This window comes from Sander lucioperca, chromosome 10 (assembly GCF_008315115.2).
Source record: "Sander lucioperca isolate FBNREF2018 chromosome 10, SLUC_FBN_1.2, whole genome shotgun sequence".
Taxonomy (NCBI): Eukaryota; Metazoa; Chordata; class Actinopteri; order Perciformes; family Percidae; genus Sander; species Sander lucioperca.
The window spans coordinates 34,902,410-34,919,111 of NC_050182.1; the positions used below are offsets into that span (position 1 = coordinate 34,902,410).

The window sequence follows — 16,702 nt, forward strand, 5'->3', positions numbered from 1 at the left end:
TCTCTCACAAAATCTGCCATGTTCATCACCATTCACTGTCTACTGTAGGAAAAATAGCCAGCTAATATTCATGCCAGTATGTTGATGGAAGTTGGGGGTTTTCAGGTGCTGCATGATATATCTGCGCCCATGTAACAGGGCTTCGCCTGTGCTTCCACCCAATATAGTCCCAAATCAATATCTGCCTAGGAAATCGTCTAGTCTTAATCTGCATTGCTATTTGTACTCGTTGTGAATACGCAGGCCACAAGAAGTAATTAGTTGTTTTTTTGGCTCACTTTTACTCACGACATGCTAACCGGCAACAAAGGATTCCATTCACTATGCTAAGCTAAGCTAGTGGCGGCGCTGCCGGACTAAGACAATGCATGCACTGAGACAAAAATGCATTCGCTCACCTATATAAATATAGAGGAGACAGTTAATAATCCTATTTCAACAAACGGCGTATTCCTTTAAAGCAAACAATGACCACTTATAGTGACTTGGGCCTCACAGTAAGTGTTACCGTTTTTTTAAATCATAATTTATTATTTGTCAGATATTTAAACAAAACTCTCATCCTTTCTCTGCAATATTCACAAACGCTTTGAGTAGTGTCTTACTGGAGCCAATGCCCTCTGGATGTGTGTTCCTAAAGATTGCTGTGAGCCTTTAGAATGCTTTAAGACTCCATATTCCCATGAACCACCCTGCACAGTGGAAGCTTTACCAGCTAAACCGCTGTAAAAGCCACAGAAAACTTTATAAGTGATGATAAGTAAAGAGGAAAATGATATCCAGTTGGTTTTTAAGCACAGCTTCCCTACGTCACATAAGGAAAGCAGCAAGCTTGCGTTAGTAACATTAACCCAGAAAATGTTATTCTCATTTAATTCTATTTGAGGAGAGACAGAAAGATATATCAGCAGGTGGACAGACGGAAAGGAGATAGTGAAACGGAAAGAGAGACAGTGTGTACATGCATGTGTCTGTGTGTGTGTGTGTGTGTGTGTGTGTGTGTGTGTGTGTGTGTGTGTGTGTGTGTGTTTATGTGCATTTTGTTTTTTGGGGGGTTTTTTTTGGGCATCAAAGCATATCGGAGTTACCATGGTAACTAAGCCCAGCCCTGACACTCCGCAATCAGCAGGACTGCAGCAGGAAAACCCCTACTGAGACAACACACACAATGTGTGTGAAAATGCAAGTATGTGCTGTTTTATTGGTCATCTGTAAGCATCACTACAACATGAGAATACACACAAACAGAACATTTGCCATTTGCATGCATACACAAAAAATAGGAAAACAGAAGACAGACACACACAAAACACCCCACACACACACACACACACACACACACACAAAACCCCTGCTGAGCTGAGACACACAGGCACAATTGTACAGCTTTATCCTTTTCTTAACAATTTGTCATCCTACGGTAGCTGGGGTAGCAGGAAGGTAAGGAGGGTAGTAAAATAAATTTTCCGCCATTTGTCTTCAACAACAAGCGCACCGAAAAAACACTGCTATGCCACAGTCGGCCATTTTGTAAATTGCCATGACGACTCTGTAGCAGTAAACTGTCAGAACAAGTGGAGAAAGAGAGAAGAAAAAGACAGGAAAGAGAGCATATGTGGGTTTAGAACTAAGCGACAAAGACGAGTAGAGAGACAGGAAAAAGGTCTTTTGTTCAGTTTAACACCGCTTGGTTTGAATGTGTGTGTGTGTGTGTGTGTGTGTGTGTGTGTGTGTGTGTGTGTGTGTGTGTTGAGGGGGGGCTCAGTAAAGTATCTGAAGTCTATGACTTGTGTGCAGACAAATGTGTCTTATTACCTTACAGCACTTTCTTTAATATGATTATGGATATTAGAGTGATAGCTACGTACATTCAGTTGTCAGTTAATTACACCTAGATACAATTAAAGCAGTCTAATAGTCAAGTCAATTTTATTTATACAACCCAATTACACAAATCACAAATTTGCCTCAAGGGGCTTTACAATTTCTATCCGTCCTGGAGGAGGGATCCCTCATCTGTTGCTCTTCCTGAGGTTTCTTCCATTTTTCCCCCGATTAAAGGGGTTTTAGAGTTTTCCTTATACAAATCAAGGTCTATGCTGTACAGAAAGCCCCTTGAGACAAAATTGTTATGTTGGGTTATATCAATAAAATTATACACTATTCGACTGCATTAGTTTTAGCAAGGTGTACCTAATAAACTATCTATCTATATATATATAAATATATATACACACACACACAATGTACAGCAGTTTCACTTGCATCATTACTATTACTATGACAATGGAGATATTGTTACTATTATATAGTTAACAATTAAAACGGTAGCATATGTAAATAAAAACAAATAAACTGTAAAATCAATGCAAAATGTAAAACTAAATAATCTGCGAAAAGCAATAAAGACCTGTAGCTACATAAGTAGTTACCACAAAAGTTACACTAGCATTACAACCACTTCCAGTTGTCATATTAGCATTATCATAAGGGGGAACTCTACATGTAATCATTTTAACTCATATAACTATTCATTGTACGATTACAAAGAGCATGGTTTTAGAACCGATTTTATCAAACTGTAAAATAAAACAAACATTTCGGAATAATGTACTGTATAAGCAAAGCACAACCTAGTAAAAGCCAGCAAGACTATGTGTGCGCGATGAAAGAAAGAAAGAAAGAAAGAAAGAAAGAAAGTGTTTTCATCTCTGAGGCTAATAAATGACTTCTTGCCTTGTAGGTTTTTAATGCCACCTGCTGGCACCCACTAGTACTATAAGCGTATAAGGTACTAGTGGGGACAGAACAGGTATTCCCATCCAAATCTTGTTAGTTCCCCTTCACGGTGGGCGTAAAGTTTTAATTATTGGGGATATGCCCTTTAACAGGACAAAAGCAGAGATAACAATCAAACAGAAACTACAAATATCTATAATAAAAATTACAAAAAACATAAGCAGGACTTATTGTAAAATAAGAAAAAAACTATGCATACTGTGTGCAGTATTGCACTTATTGTTCTTATGTTTTATGTTCTTATGCATAAATGTGCATTCATATTTTCTGTCCATCGGCTGGTCTGTACTGTCACCTCATGGTGTAAACTGGTACTGCAGGTTTTAGGTCCTCAAAATGTTTTGCAAAGGTTTGCAAATTCCATCTTTAATCCATATATTATGTGTATATGGATCCCAGCTGACATTGGGCGAGAATCAGGGTACACCCTGGACAGGTTGCCAGGCAATCACAGGGCTGACACATAGATACAGTAGATAGAGACAGACAACCATTCACATTAACACCTACGAGCAATTTAGAGTCAACAACCATTGACCTAACAACTGGGAAGGAAGCCGGAAGACCCAGAGAAAAGCCACGCTAACACAGAGAGTACATGCAAACTCCATACAGAAGGGCTTGCTATTGAACACTTTAATATGACTATAACCATTTACCTGGTTTCTTTTTTTATTGTTATTTGTTTTATGCTTTTTCCAGTGTTGCACCTGTACTAGCCACTGAAGGCTCAAAACACAGAGAAAATTAACACTAAATGTGAGCTTGCAGTGGAAACTATATATAATTGAAATTTCTGTCATTTTAGGTAGATCTTATCATACCGATGTTTGTTCAAGTGTTGATTTTTCTGATACGTTTGTTTTTTATAGGGTTAGGGTTAGTGGGGTTAGTTATTTGATGCTATAAAATCGGGGTGAAACATCATGATTGACAACTGTGATTAGACCTGCGATTGGTTGAGCAGGTGGTTAGAGGGACTTTTTTTTTAATCATCAATTAACAACTAAACATCAGAAGATAAAAATAAAAATAAGTAAATAATAAAGAAAAGAGAGAGAAAATGCAAAAAAATAAACGAATAAATAAAAACTAACAATAATAGTAAGGTGCTTGAGCTTCCTTCCTCATTCACAAATACATTTTTCGATAAACTGGGATGAGAGGAACTTTGCTACCACGGCTCCACCGCCCGATCACTACTGCGGAGACTTTGGCTAAATTACAAGATGGAGGCGCCCGTATTCAGGATATTTTAGCCTCACTTTTGTACAGTGGGAGGAAGTGGACAGTCTTTACAGTTTACAGTCTATGGTGGGTGCGTGTTGGTATAAGATAAGAAGCCTTCATTGTTACATCGAGATGCCCTGATAAATGTTATGATGATAATAGTAACAGAACAGTAGTGTATGGGACCTCTGTGTGTGTGTGTGTGTGTGTGTGTGTGTGTGTGTGTGTGTGTGTGTGTGTGCATTCCAGACCTCAGAAACAAGACTGTCCTCTCCCAGTTCAGTACAGTGCAGAGCCAGCAGACCCATCACTCTGAGAACCTTGCTCCGCCTGGAAAACATTTTTTTTAATTTTCATTTAATGAAAAACTAGTGCAGTGCCCACTCAAAACCACTCATCCAAACAACTTCACACTCGACTGCGCTTCCTTGGGTCCTGAGCAATATACCTGATATGACATAGTTGCGTACCCTAGCAATGCTAGAGGATTTGCATTTGCTAACGGCTAGGCTATTCCCGGGAACTAAAGCTTTCTTTTCTGAAGGTTACACTGCTGATGCTTGAAATGTTTGAGTTTGCTGCAATCTAACATCAGCGGTCTCTCTTTCTTCTTCTGTTCTTGAATGTACTGTAGCGAGCTACGAAGTGTAAGCTGTACCCAGCATGCCGTTCGGCGGTGTAACAGTTAACAGGGGTTGTCTCTCAATTCACTACACAGTGTGTAAATAACACACTACTAATAAATAAGTCCTGCAGATCTCAAAAGCTCACACTCAACACTGCACTTCCTTGGGTCCTTAGCAATACACCTGCCAAATATGAAGTCGATTGGATGAAAGGTTGTCGAGACCGACAGACAGATAGAGACTTCCATTTTAGATGTGAAAACTTTTGATTTTCTGTTTGCATATCAACACAGGACTATCCAAAATAGTATGTTCAGTCACTAACATGTAAAACATCATAACATCATAACATCAACATAACCGGATCTTGGGTAATCAAGTCTTAACTAGAAAATGCATTTCCTGCGGAAAATGCGTGGGAATGCTGAATAGCTGAATTGCTAAAGCTAAACTGGTTGAATAGCTTAAATCAGTAAGAAGAAGTTGAAGTAGTGAGAATAGTTGAAAAAGTGGAAATTGTTTTAATACGTATGAATTTCATTAAAAAGTTAAAAGCTTATGCTAAACTGAACTGTTGGCTTCAAAAGTTGAATAATGACAAAAGACGTAGAACATTGTGAGGTCTGAGTATATTTCTAACTTATAATCACTCACAAATGCAGAAATATGAAACAAATAGTACGAAAAATCTTAAAGCTCAAATGCAATACACTGCTAAAAAAATCAGGAAAATTGTTAGAGTTGGAAGCTAAACTGCATTACCCAAGTGAAGAGCTAAAATACATTGTTAGAAAAGCTTGAAGCTGAACTGTAATACTGTCAAAGATGAAAGTTGAAATGAATTACCTAAAACGGCTGAAAGAAGAAATACTTTGTATTATTATCAGACACTGCATAGAACGAAAAAGCATCAATCTAGCTGATATGAGATGTGAAATATATTAGGTAAAAAGAATGGGGCTGAACAAAAGGAAAGAGAGGACAGAGAGAAGGAGAGAAGGAGAGGAGAGAGGAGAGAAAGAGAGGAGAGGAAAAAGAGAGCCAAAATAAAACATGAATAGCTGAATTGTTAAAGCTAAACTGGTTGAATAGCTTAAATCCGTAAGAATAAGTTGAAGTAGTGAGAATAGTTGAAAAAGTAAAATGAGATCTTGAACAGGGACACATTGACTGATGTACCCCAGTGGGATTCAAACCATGATCTCCCACACCAAAGGCATGTGCCCTATCCACTACACTGTCATCTGTATAGATCATGAATGTTCCTTTAGCACTTATAAAGCCTGTCTTTGATCATTAATCACCACACCTGTTAATGAGTGCGAGACAGTGTGAGAGAACCGTAGGTTCTTTATTCAGAACTGTAGGTGAAAGTATGGAGGGGCTGAAAATGTTGGGAGCGGAAGAAAATTTGAAGGATTTGAAGCATGATCTCATTGACTTCAATGTTAAAAAAAGTGTTAAAAAGCTTAATATTTTAAAAAGTATAAATAGTAGAAAAAAAATTGAAAAAGTCCCGTCATTAGCTGAAAGAGCTGAACATTTTAAAAGTTGAATGGTTTTAATAGCTCAACGTAAGCAGAAGTTACGGAGAGCCAAAAAACGTACGGAAGAGGGAATAAAAACAAGAAACAGAAACAGACAAACGCACAGAGACAGACAGACCGAGACAGAGAGAAACAAACAGAGAGACATTGACAGAGAGAGAGACAGAGACAGGGAGAAACAGAAACAGACAGAGACAGACAGAGAGAAACAAACAGACAGACAGAGAGACAGAGAGAAACAAACAGAGAGACATTGACAGACAGAGAGAGACAGAGACAGGGAGAAACAGACAGAGACAGACAGAGAGAAACAAACAGACAGACAGAGACAGAGAGAGACAGAGACAGGGAGAAACAGAAACAGACAGACAGAGAGAAACAAACAGACAGACAGAGAGACAGAGAGAGACAGAGACAGGGAGAAACAGAAACAGACAGACAGAGACAGGGAGAAACAGAGACAGAGACAGAGAGACAGAGACAGACAGAGAGAGAGAGAGACAGAGACAGAGAGAGAAAGACAGAGAGAGAGAGAGAGAGAGACAGAGACAGACAGAGACAGACAGAGAGAGGCAGAGACAGACAGAGAGACAGAGACAGACAGAGAGAGACAGAGACAGAGACAGACAAAGAGAGACAGAGACAGTCAGACAGAAGTGGAACACTAAAGATGTAGACTAATGTTCATATTACTGCCTGTAGTATTCAATTCAACTGTCTGTGAAAGGGTTGTCATGGTAACGTATGACCAGTGAAAACACCCTTTGAAGTCTGTGATGAGATCTCTTTGATCTTTAATCAGGTTAACGACGTGTCACCTGCTGAAACTGTCAGCTGGCCACACTGGAGCTATTCAAAGACACAGAGCAAGCTCTCAAATAAAGCTTCAGACTGCTAAAACGATAAGGGCTATCGGTGAAATTATGTAATGATGTAACATTTTAAAAGTTGAATGGTTTTAATAGCTGAAAGTATGCAGAAGTTACGGAGAGCCAAAAAACGTACGGAATAAGAATAATAAGATATAAGAAAAATAAAGAACAGAATAACAATAGTTGGAATGCTGCTGAACAGCATTCCCACTAATTAGTGGGAATGCAATAAACTTCTTCTTATTCCCTCTTCCGTACGTTTTTTGGCTCTCTGTAACTTCTGCATACTTCAGCTATTAAAACCATTCAACTTTTAAAATGTTCAGCTCTTTCAGCTAATGACGGAACTTCAACTTTTTTTCTACTATTTATACTTTTTAAAATATTAAGCTTTTTAACACTTTTCTTTAACATTGAAGTCAATGAGATCATGCTTCAAATCCTTCAAATTTTCTTCAGCTCCCAACATTTTCAACCCCTCCATACTTTCACCTACATTTCTATATAAAGAACCTACGGTTCTCTCACACTGTCTCGCACTCATTAGCAGGTGTGGTGATTAATGATCAAAGACAGGCTTTATAAGTGCTAAAGGAACATTCATGATCTATACAGATGAGGGGAAGATGGGAGATGTGGGAGATCCTGGTTCGAATCCCACTGGGATACATCAGTCAATGTGTCCCTGATCAAGGTGTCATTTAACTTTTTCAACTATTCTCACTACTTCAACTTATTCTTACGGATTTAAGCTATTCAACCAGTTTAGCTTTAACAATTCAGCTATTCATGTTTTATTTTGGCTCTCATCTCTTTCTCTCCTGTCTTCTCTCTCTCTTCTCTCCTTCTCTCTGTCCTCTCTTTCCTTTTGTTCAGCCCCATTCTTTTTACCTAATATATTTCACATCTCATATCAGCTAGATTGATGCTTTTTCGTTCTATGCAGTGTCTGATAATAATACAAAGTATTTCTTCTTTCAGCCGTTTTAGGTAATTCATTTCAACTTTCATCTTTGACAGTATTACAGTTCAGCTTCAAGCTTTTCTAACAATGTATTTTAGCTCTTCACTTGGGTAATGCAGTTTAGCTTCCAACTCTAACAATTTTCCTGATTTTTTAGCAGTGTAGTGCATTTGAGCTTTAAGATTTTTCGTACTATTTGTTTCATATTTCTGCATTTGTGAGTGATTATCAGTTAAAAAAATATACTCAGACCTCACAATGTTCTACGTCTTTTGTCATTATTCAACTTTTGAAGCCAACAGTTCAGTTTAGCATAAGCTTTTAACTTTTTAATGAAATTCATATGTATTAAAACAATTTCCACTGATCCCGCGGATCCACGCGACTACGCAGGTGAAGTGTGGCTCCCCGTGTGAAAAGCCCTTTATTCCCACAATGGGGACATTCTCACTGTTGCAGCATCGAGGGAAAGAGATAGCTTCATATTTCACTTCCTTTACGACAACTTTTAACATGTACAAGATAAACATGAGCAGGGGCTAAACGGCTTTTCAAATCCAACATGAAAAGTATTGGACAGTTTGAATAAAAGTAAAAAAATATATATGTTATTGTGGTAAATGCACATCTTAAATATTAGGTAGTTGCTGAGCACACATGGTTATTGGAGTTACAGAAAATGGCGTCCCAACTGGCGCATACTTGGGTGTACTGCTCTTGTGTAAAGACAGCCATCTTTTTCCTTTCCATATTTCGTAAAGTGTTCTTTCTTTGCCATATTTTAGGAATCATCAGAAATCATAACATTCATACTGTATATTCAAACATAAACAAACTGGTATACGATAGCAACAATAGAATCAAAGATAGAATGGAATAGAATCAATAACCATTTGGATTGAAAACATAAGAATACATGTTGTTGTTGTTGTCATAACGACACACTATGAATACTGGGACCCAACTTTAGTTCTGACACAAATTCACTCAGACAGCAGTTTGTATCAGAGAGTCATTTGACTGTGACAATCCAAAGGTGCACATTGCAACGAGAGAAAAGACACTGGTCAGCAGAATACGAAGTTGGAAAACATGGAATTCCACTCCAGAGAGATTGAACCGCAAATGAATTTCTATCTCAGTTCACTTGAAGAACAAGTACGGTGTGAACTGAAGGACAGCGAGGCAAGGCTCACCCAATGTGAATCTGAGGGAAGAGTTCACCTGATCATCCGAGAGGACTTGCTGGCCAATGTCCTCGATCAGCTCCAACAACAGAGAGAGGGCAGCACTTTGAGCCATGACAAAAAGCTGATGCAGAGGGAGATGTGTGACTTAAAAGTTCAGCTTGCTGAACGTGTCCCCTCCCCACCCAGGGAAACAGAGTATCTGAAATCCCAGCTGGGAAAAATCAGCAACAGACTGCGAAAAACCCAAAAAGAGCTCGACCTGCAGTACTTCATTACTGAAGACCTGAAGGTCGAATTGGAGCAGATGAAGAGAGAGGAGGCCTTTAAAAATAATGTGGAGACTCAGAAGATGGAGCTTGGTAAAGAGAGACAGATGCTCGTGGTAGGTAAGACCACCAACGTGATGTTGGAGAGCTATCTAGAGATTGAGAGGGTTCAAGCTCAAGAGCTGAAGGATAAATTGAGCAAGATGGAGGAAGCTCTCCGAAAACAGGCAGAGGAGGCAAAGGAGATACTGGAAAGATCCCAGGCTTCCCATAGAGCCCAGCTGGATGAGGCTCTGGCTGAACGTGTCCCCTCCCCACCCAGGGAAACAGAGTATCTGAAATCCCAGCTGGGAAAAATCAGCAACAGACTGCGAAAAACCCAAAAAGATCTCGAGCTGCAGTACTTCATTACTGAAGACCTGAAGGTCGAATTGGAGCAGATGAAGGGAGAGAAGGAGGCCTTTAAAAATAATGTGGAGACTCAGAAGATGGAGCTTGGTAAAGAGAGACAGATGCTCGCGGTAGGTAAGACCACCAACGTGATGTTGGAGAGCTATCTAGAGATTGAGAGGGCTCAAGCTCAAGAGCTGAAGGATAAATTGAGCAAGATGGAGGAAGCTCTCCGAAAACAGGCAGAGGAGGCAAAGGAGATACTGGAAAGATCCCAGGCTTCCCATAGAGCCCAGCTGGATGAGGCTCTGGCTGAACGTGTCCCCTCCCCACCCAGGGAAACAGAGTATCTGAAATCCCAGCTGGGAAAAATCAGCAACAGACTGCGAAAAACCCAAAAAGACCTTGAGCTGCAGTACTTCATTACTGAAGACCTGAAGGTCGAATTGGAGCAGATGAAGGGAGAGAAGGAGGCACTTAAAAATAATGTGGAGACTCAGAAGATGGAGCTTGGTAAAGAGAGACAGATGCTCGCGGTAGGTAAGACCACCAACGTGATGTTGGAGAGCTATCTAGAGATTGAGAGGGCTCAAGCTCAAGAGCTGAAGGATAAATTGAGCAAGATGGGGGAAGCTCTCCAAAAACAGGACGAAGAGGCAAAGGAGATACTGGAAAGATCCCAGGCTTCCCATAGAGCCCAGCTGGAGATGCAGGACAAAAGCAACAAGAACCTCATGGCTGCTCTGAAGAAGGCTGAGCAGCAGCTGGAGAGTAATCTCAACCAGTGGAAGGAGGACAAGGCATCCCTCCTACAGGCCACAGAAAGCCTGAAGCTGACTCAGCAGGAAAAAGAGCAGGACTGGGAGAGGACCGAGAGCACCATGAGGTCCCAGCTGGTAGATCTTCAGAGCCAGATGATGACAAAGCCAAAGAAGAAGAAGTGGTACAAAAGGCTTCTGCCTGGCTGAGGAATTGTATAGTATTTGTACTTGTATAGTGTCTGTCTGTCTGTCTGTCTGTCTGTCTGGGTCTGTGTGGGTCTGTCTGTCTGTGTGGGTCTGTCTGTCTGTCTGTGTGTGTGGGTCTGTCTGTCTCTGGGTCTGTCTGTCTGTGTGTGGGTCTGTCTGTCTGCATGTGGGTCTGTCTGTGTGTGGGTCTGTCTGTCTGTGTGTGGGTCTGTCTGTCTGTGTGTGGGTCTGTCTGTCTGTCTGTCTGCGTGTGGGTCTGTCTGTGTGTGGGTCTGTGTGTGGGAGGGTCTGTCTGTGTGTGTGTGGGTCTGTCTGTCTGTGTGTGTGGGTCTGTCTGTCTGTCTGTCTGTGTGTGGGTGGGTCTGTCTGTCTCTCTGTGTGTGTGTGTGTGTGTGTGTGTGTGTGTCGGTCTCTCTGTGTGTGTGTGTGTGTGTGTGTGTGTGTGTGTGTGTGTGTGTGTGTGTGTGTGTGTGTGTGTGTGTGTGTGTGTGTGTGTGTGTGTGTGTGTGTGTGTGTGTGTGTGTGTGTGTGTGTGTGTGTGTGTGTGTGTGTGCGTGTTTGCATGCAGGGCGTGTGATGCGTCAGTGCAGTAGTGTTGCAGTAGCAGTGCTTGTAGTTAGTGCATGCTGCTTCTGCTTGCCACTCTCTGCTTTCAGCTACTGCCACCGGATAGCCCTTTGTTTTCAGGGGCGAAAAGAGGAGCCGAGTGTGTAAGGCTCCTCAGCCGGTACATAGCCTCTCCACTGCCAAGATCTCGTACACGCCTCCCCGTGGCACACATGGTAACTGGTCCCTTGTGGTTCCAGGCTAAGTTGTACAGGATCTCGGAGCAGCAGTGGGCCCCAGAGACGTGGCATGCAGGCCCATCGGTGAGTGGAAACGCCCTGATGCCCGTCAACCACTGTCCCAGTTATGGGTAAATAGCCCCAGCTATGGGTAAATAGTGAAGACCCCAACGGCAGCGCAGGCGGAAGATGTTGGTGTGAGAACCACCACAACGGCTGGGAAGGCGGAAGAAGGCAACCCCACAGCTACGTGGGTTACCTCGGGAGGGTACAGTGGCTAGGGGAGCAAACCCCAAAGACAAACCTGCACCTGGGGACAGGCACAGGTGGAGTCCATGTGGTAGGAGTGAAGATGGTGGGAGTGAGGTCTGCGCACCCACACCCTCACCTTAATCCTCACCTATGCGCAAGCTTCTTGCCGCCACCCCCAAAAACGTCCTGTGGCGATGTGAGAAAACTGAAACTATTCCTCACAACTATATAATAACTACTGCATACACACAAACACTAGCTACACAAATAATCTTTTAAAATAAATGCATAAAAATGATGTTTGTTGGTGTGATGGCCCTGGGCCTGTCGTACATGTGTACTGTGGTTTGTCTTGTTAACTTGCAGGTGTAGCGGAGGAGATAATGAGATGACTGTGATCACCTGGCCGGTCCTCCCAGACTATTTAACCCCGCCTGCCCCGAGACCAGGCGGCCGCATTCTCCCGACTGCACACCAACATGTTTTCTCTCTGTTTGAGTTTTCCCTTTGTTAACTACTGACAACATGCACCTCACATTCTCCATTACATCCATACACCTTCATTCATCACTGATACTGACAATCACACTTCATCGTTCTCTTGTTTACATCATTATTTAATAAATGTCACTTTATTATTGTTACGTTGCTGTGCATCTCCCTGTTTTGTTGTGGCCTGTGAGCCGGTCGTAACAAGTTGGGGGCTCGTTTGCCGTGAGTATAAAACCAGGACCTTGTTTGTGGTTTTCTTTAATTAATCCTAGTTAGTTGCTGTTGAGGCAATTTGGTTAAGTTGAGCTAGTCTATTATTGTTTAAATGTTAAGTTGCACTACAGTCATGTGTAATATAGTTTGATGTATAAATCAGGGGACAAACGCTCATTTGCATCCTGAATCCCCAAAATATAACTTAGCTCAAATTATTTTATATGTTAAATATAATATACTAAATATAGGTTTTTGTCTGGAGGTACATGTTGGTCATCCAAAGAAAATAATGAAATTAACAACACAGGAGCATTTCTTTCAGGGAGATTTTGCAGGTTTACTACGAGTCTCATGTAGCTTTAGACTTTAAGACTAAACAGGTTTATTTAGTGTCACAGAGCCTTTCAAACACAGCTGCAATTCAAAGTTTTATGAAGAAGAAATGCTTTAGAATATACACTGGTTATTGTCAAATCAGCTACAAACTTGAATTATTTGATATTATCAGTTTACTTTTTTGTTTTAGGAATAATCAATAAATCCTATGATTTTAATATATGTAGTTTTGGTTTAAAGGTGCTGTAGGTAGGACTGGGAAGATCCAGGACTTAGCCAACAAATTTGAACATCAACAACTTTTCAGTCCCTCCCCCTTTTCTGCTAAAGCCCAAAACGGTCTCCTAACCCCCCACACACACACACACACACACACACAAGGGAGAATGAATGCGTGTGCATGAGCAGTGATTGACACGCAGTTAGACACCCCCCCTGGCCCTGATTGGTGCACCCGAACCGCTCAGGGCGCCTGTTCAGCAGTCGCAGCCCACTCACTCTGACATCTCTCCATTAGTGCATGTAAAAGGACCGGAGCATGTGTGTGTGTGTGTGTGTGTGTGTGTGTGTGTGTGTGTGTGTGTGTGTATTTCAGGCCTGTGTGTAGTGTGTAATAACAACAGAGTGTAAATTGTAATTCCCCCATTGGGGATCAATAAAGAGTATAAATTATAATAATAAAAATAAACATCTGAACAGGGAGCAGTGGATTTTTGCAAATCACACTGCAGGCTGTAGGTGGAGCCAGAGGAGCCGGATTTTTTTTCAGTTTCAGCTAAAATGACAGAAAGTTAGCTTTATAAGTCTTACCTACTGCACCTTTAATGATGTGCCTGAGCCACGCCTCTTCCTCCGACACAGAAAGCAGACGAAATGTGGCACAGAAAACATCTTATCTGTTGTAATGTTTTATGTCTTGTGTTTAAAGATGGCTCAATTCCATCAAGTGTCCCAGTAAGCTATTTCAGTGAGTCAGCATGCACAATACCAGGGCCTCTCCTAAGTGGAATGCAGCCATCATTAATGGTTTTGAATACACCTGTGCTTTTCCTACTATGACATGTCAACATGTTTGCCATGAAAAAAATCTACAGTGTGAGTTGGAAACTGGATCTCGCAGAAAGTGACCATGACCCCTGGTGTGGCGGCAATATTAATGCACGGTGCAAATAGTCCCGGAAATGGTGTCTATGATCTAATATAATAACTATGATAGACTTATTTAAAGGTCCTATGAAATGGTGCTCTTTGGATGCTTTTATATAGACCTTAGTGGTCCCCTAAAACTGTATCTGAAGTCTCTTTTATATAGGCCTTAGTGGTCCCCTAATACTGTATCTGAAGTCTCTTTTATATAGACCTTATGGTCCCCTAAAACTGTATCTGAAGTCTCTTTTATATAGGCCTTAGTGGTCCCCTAATATTGTATCTGAAGTCTCTTTTATATAGACCTTAGTGGTCTCCTAATACTGTATCTGAAGTCTCTTTTATATAGACCTTAGTGGTCCCCTAATACTGTATCTGAAGTCTCTTTATATAGGCCTTAGTGGTCCCTTAATACTGTATCTGAAGTCTCTTTATATAGGCCTTAGTGGTCCCTTAATACTGTATCTGAAGTCTCTTTATATAGGCCTTAGTGGTCCCTTAATACTGTATCTGAAGTCTCTTTTATATAGACCTTATGGTCCCCTAAAACTGTATCTGAAGTCTCTTTTATATAGGCCTTAGTGGTCCCCTAATATTGTATCTGAAGTCTCTTTTATATAGACCTTAGTGGTCTCCTAATACTGTATCTGAAGTCTCTTTTATATAGACCTTAGTGGTCCCCTAATACTGTATCTGAAGTCTCTTTATATAGGCCTTAGTGGTCCCTTAATACTGTATCTGAAGTCTCTTTTATATAGACCTTAGTGGTCCCTAATGCTGTATCTGAAGTCTCTTATATAGACCTTAGTGGTCCCCTAATTAGTGGGAATGCCAACTATTGTTATCCTGTTCTTTATAAACTTCTTCTTCCCTCTTCCGTACGTTTTTTGGCTCTCTGTAACTTCTGCATACTTCAGCTATTAAAACCATTCAACTTTTAAAATGTTCAGCTCTTTCAGCTAATGATGGGACTTCTTCAACTTTTTTTCTACTATTTATACTTTTTAAAATATTAAGCTTTTTGACTTTTTTTTAACATTGAAGTCAATGAGAGCATGCTTCAAATCTTCCGCTCCCAAAATTTTCAGCCCCTCCATACTTTCACCTACAGACGCCAAACAAACTTTAAAATGTTCACAAAAACTTCAGGTATTAGGCTATATCGTTTCAGTTTGATATCTTTTACAGTTTTTGTGAAAAAGCTGTTTAAGTTTAGTGATCATTTCAGGATTTTTCTGCGTTTCTAATGAGTGTGTGTGGCGTCTGCCAGAGTGGATGATGTCATCGCTAGAGTGCAGCACCTTAAAAAAAATATAAATAATATCTTTGTCCCCTCTCTATAAATTGCTCTCACGCCCACAATATCTAATTGTCATACACAATTTATACATCAAAACGTAGGTATTTTTGTCTAGTTTCAGGCAATGTGCTCAGTTTTGCGATATGCTTTATACTTTTGGCTCGATGAGCTTCCAAATGACAAGAGTTCCACATCTCCCTCCATTCACGGCCATGTTAAATGTCCTCCACATTTCCCAGCGAAACGCAGAGCGAACCACTTTTTTAAATCGCTGATATGCCCACATTTTTAAGTTTATCAACATAAATTTTACATGAATACGTTCACAAAGGCCTTGTGGTGGTCACGATTACATAATTTCACCGATAGCCCTTATCGTTTTAGCAGTCTGAGGCTTTATTTGAGAGCTTGCTCTGTGTCTTTGAATAGCACCAGTGTGGCCAGCTGACAGTTTCAGCAGGTGACACGGTCGTTAACCTGATTAAAGATCAAAGAGCTCTCATCACAGACTTCAAAGGGTGTTTTCACTGGTCATACGTTACCATGACAACCCTTTCACAGTCAACTTGAATACTACAGGCAGTAATATGAACATTAGTCTACATCTTTAGTGTTCCACTTCTGTCTGTCTGTCTCTGTCTCTCTTTGTCTGTCTTTGTCTCTCTGTCTCTGTCTGTCTCTCTGTCTGTCTCTGTCTGTCTGTCTGTCTCTGTCTCTCTCTGTCTGTCTCTGTTTCTCCCTGTCTCTGTCTGTCTGTTTCTCCCTGTCTCTATCTCTCTCTGTCTGTCTATGTCTCTCTGTCTCTGTCTCTCTGTCTCTCTCTGTCTGTCTCTGTCTGTCTCTGCCTGTCTCTGTCTCTCTCTCTCTCTCTCTCTGTCTTTCTCTGGCTCTCTCTGTCTGTCTATGTCTCTCTGTCTGTCTCTCTGTCTGTCTGTCTGCTGTCTGTCTCTGTCTCTCTCTGTCTCTCTGTCTGTCTCTGTCTGTCTCTCTCTGTCTGTCTATGTCTCTCTGTCTCTGTCTGTCTGTCTGTCTGTCTATCTGTCTCTGTCTGTCTCTGTCTCTCTGTCTGTCTCTGTCTCTGTCTGTCTATGTCTCTCTCTGTCTGTCTCTGTCTGTCTGTCTATCTGTCTCTGTCTATGTCTCTTTCTCTGTCTGTCACTGTCTCTCTCTCTGTCTCTCCCTGTCTCTGTCTGTCTGTTTCTGTTTCTCCCTGTCTCTGTCTGTCTGTTTGTTTCTCTCTGTCTCTGTCTGTCTCTGTCTCTCTCTGTCTGTCTATGTCTCTCTGTCTCTGTCTTTCTCTGTTTCTCTCTGTCTGTCTGTCTG

At 41.1% G+C, this 16,702-nt stretch overlaps 1 protein-coding gene across 4 annotated transcripts in view; it reads right to left on the bottom strand.

The window, feature by feature from the left end:
• ulk4 (unc-51 like kinase 4) overlaps positions 1-16,702 on the bottom strand; it is a 110,809-nt gene that overhangs the window by 82,956 nt on the left and 11,151 nt on the right. For all 4 annotated transcript variants that reach the window (XR_004898557.1, XM_031278304.2, XM_031278305.2 and 1 more), the window contains exon 17: positions 4,281-4,359. Coding sequence is in view for 3 of the 4 variants with exons in the window: in XM_031278304.2 (XP_031134164.1) it covers positions 4,281-4,359 (79 nt within the window). In the remaining variant the exon portion in view is untranslated. The remainder of the gene's footprint in view (positions 1-4,280; positions 4,360-16,702) is intronic.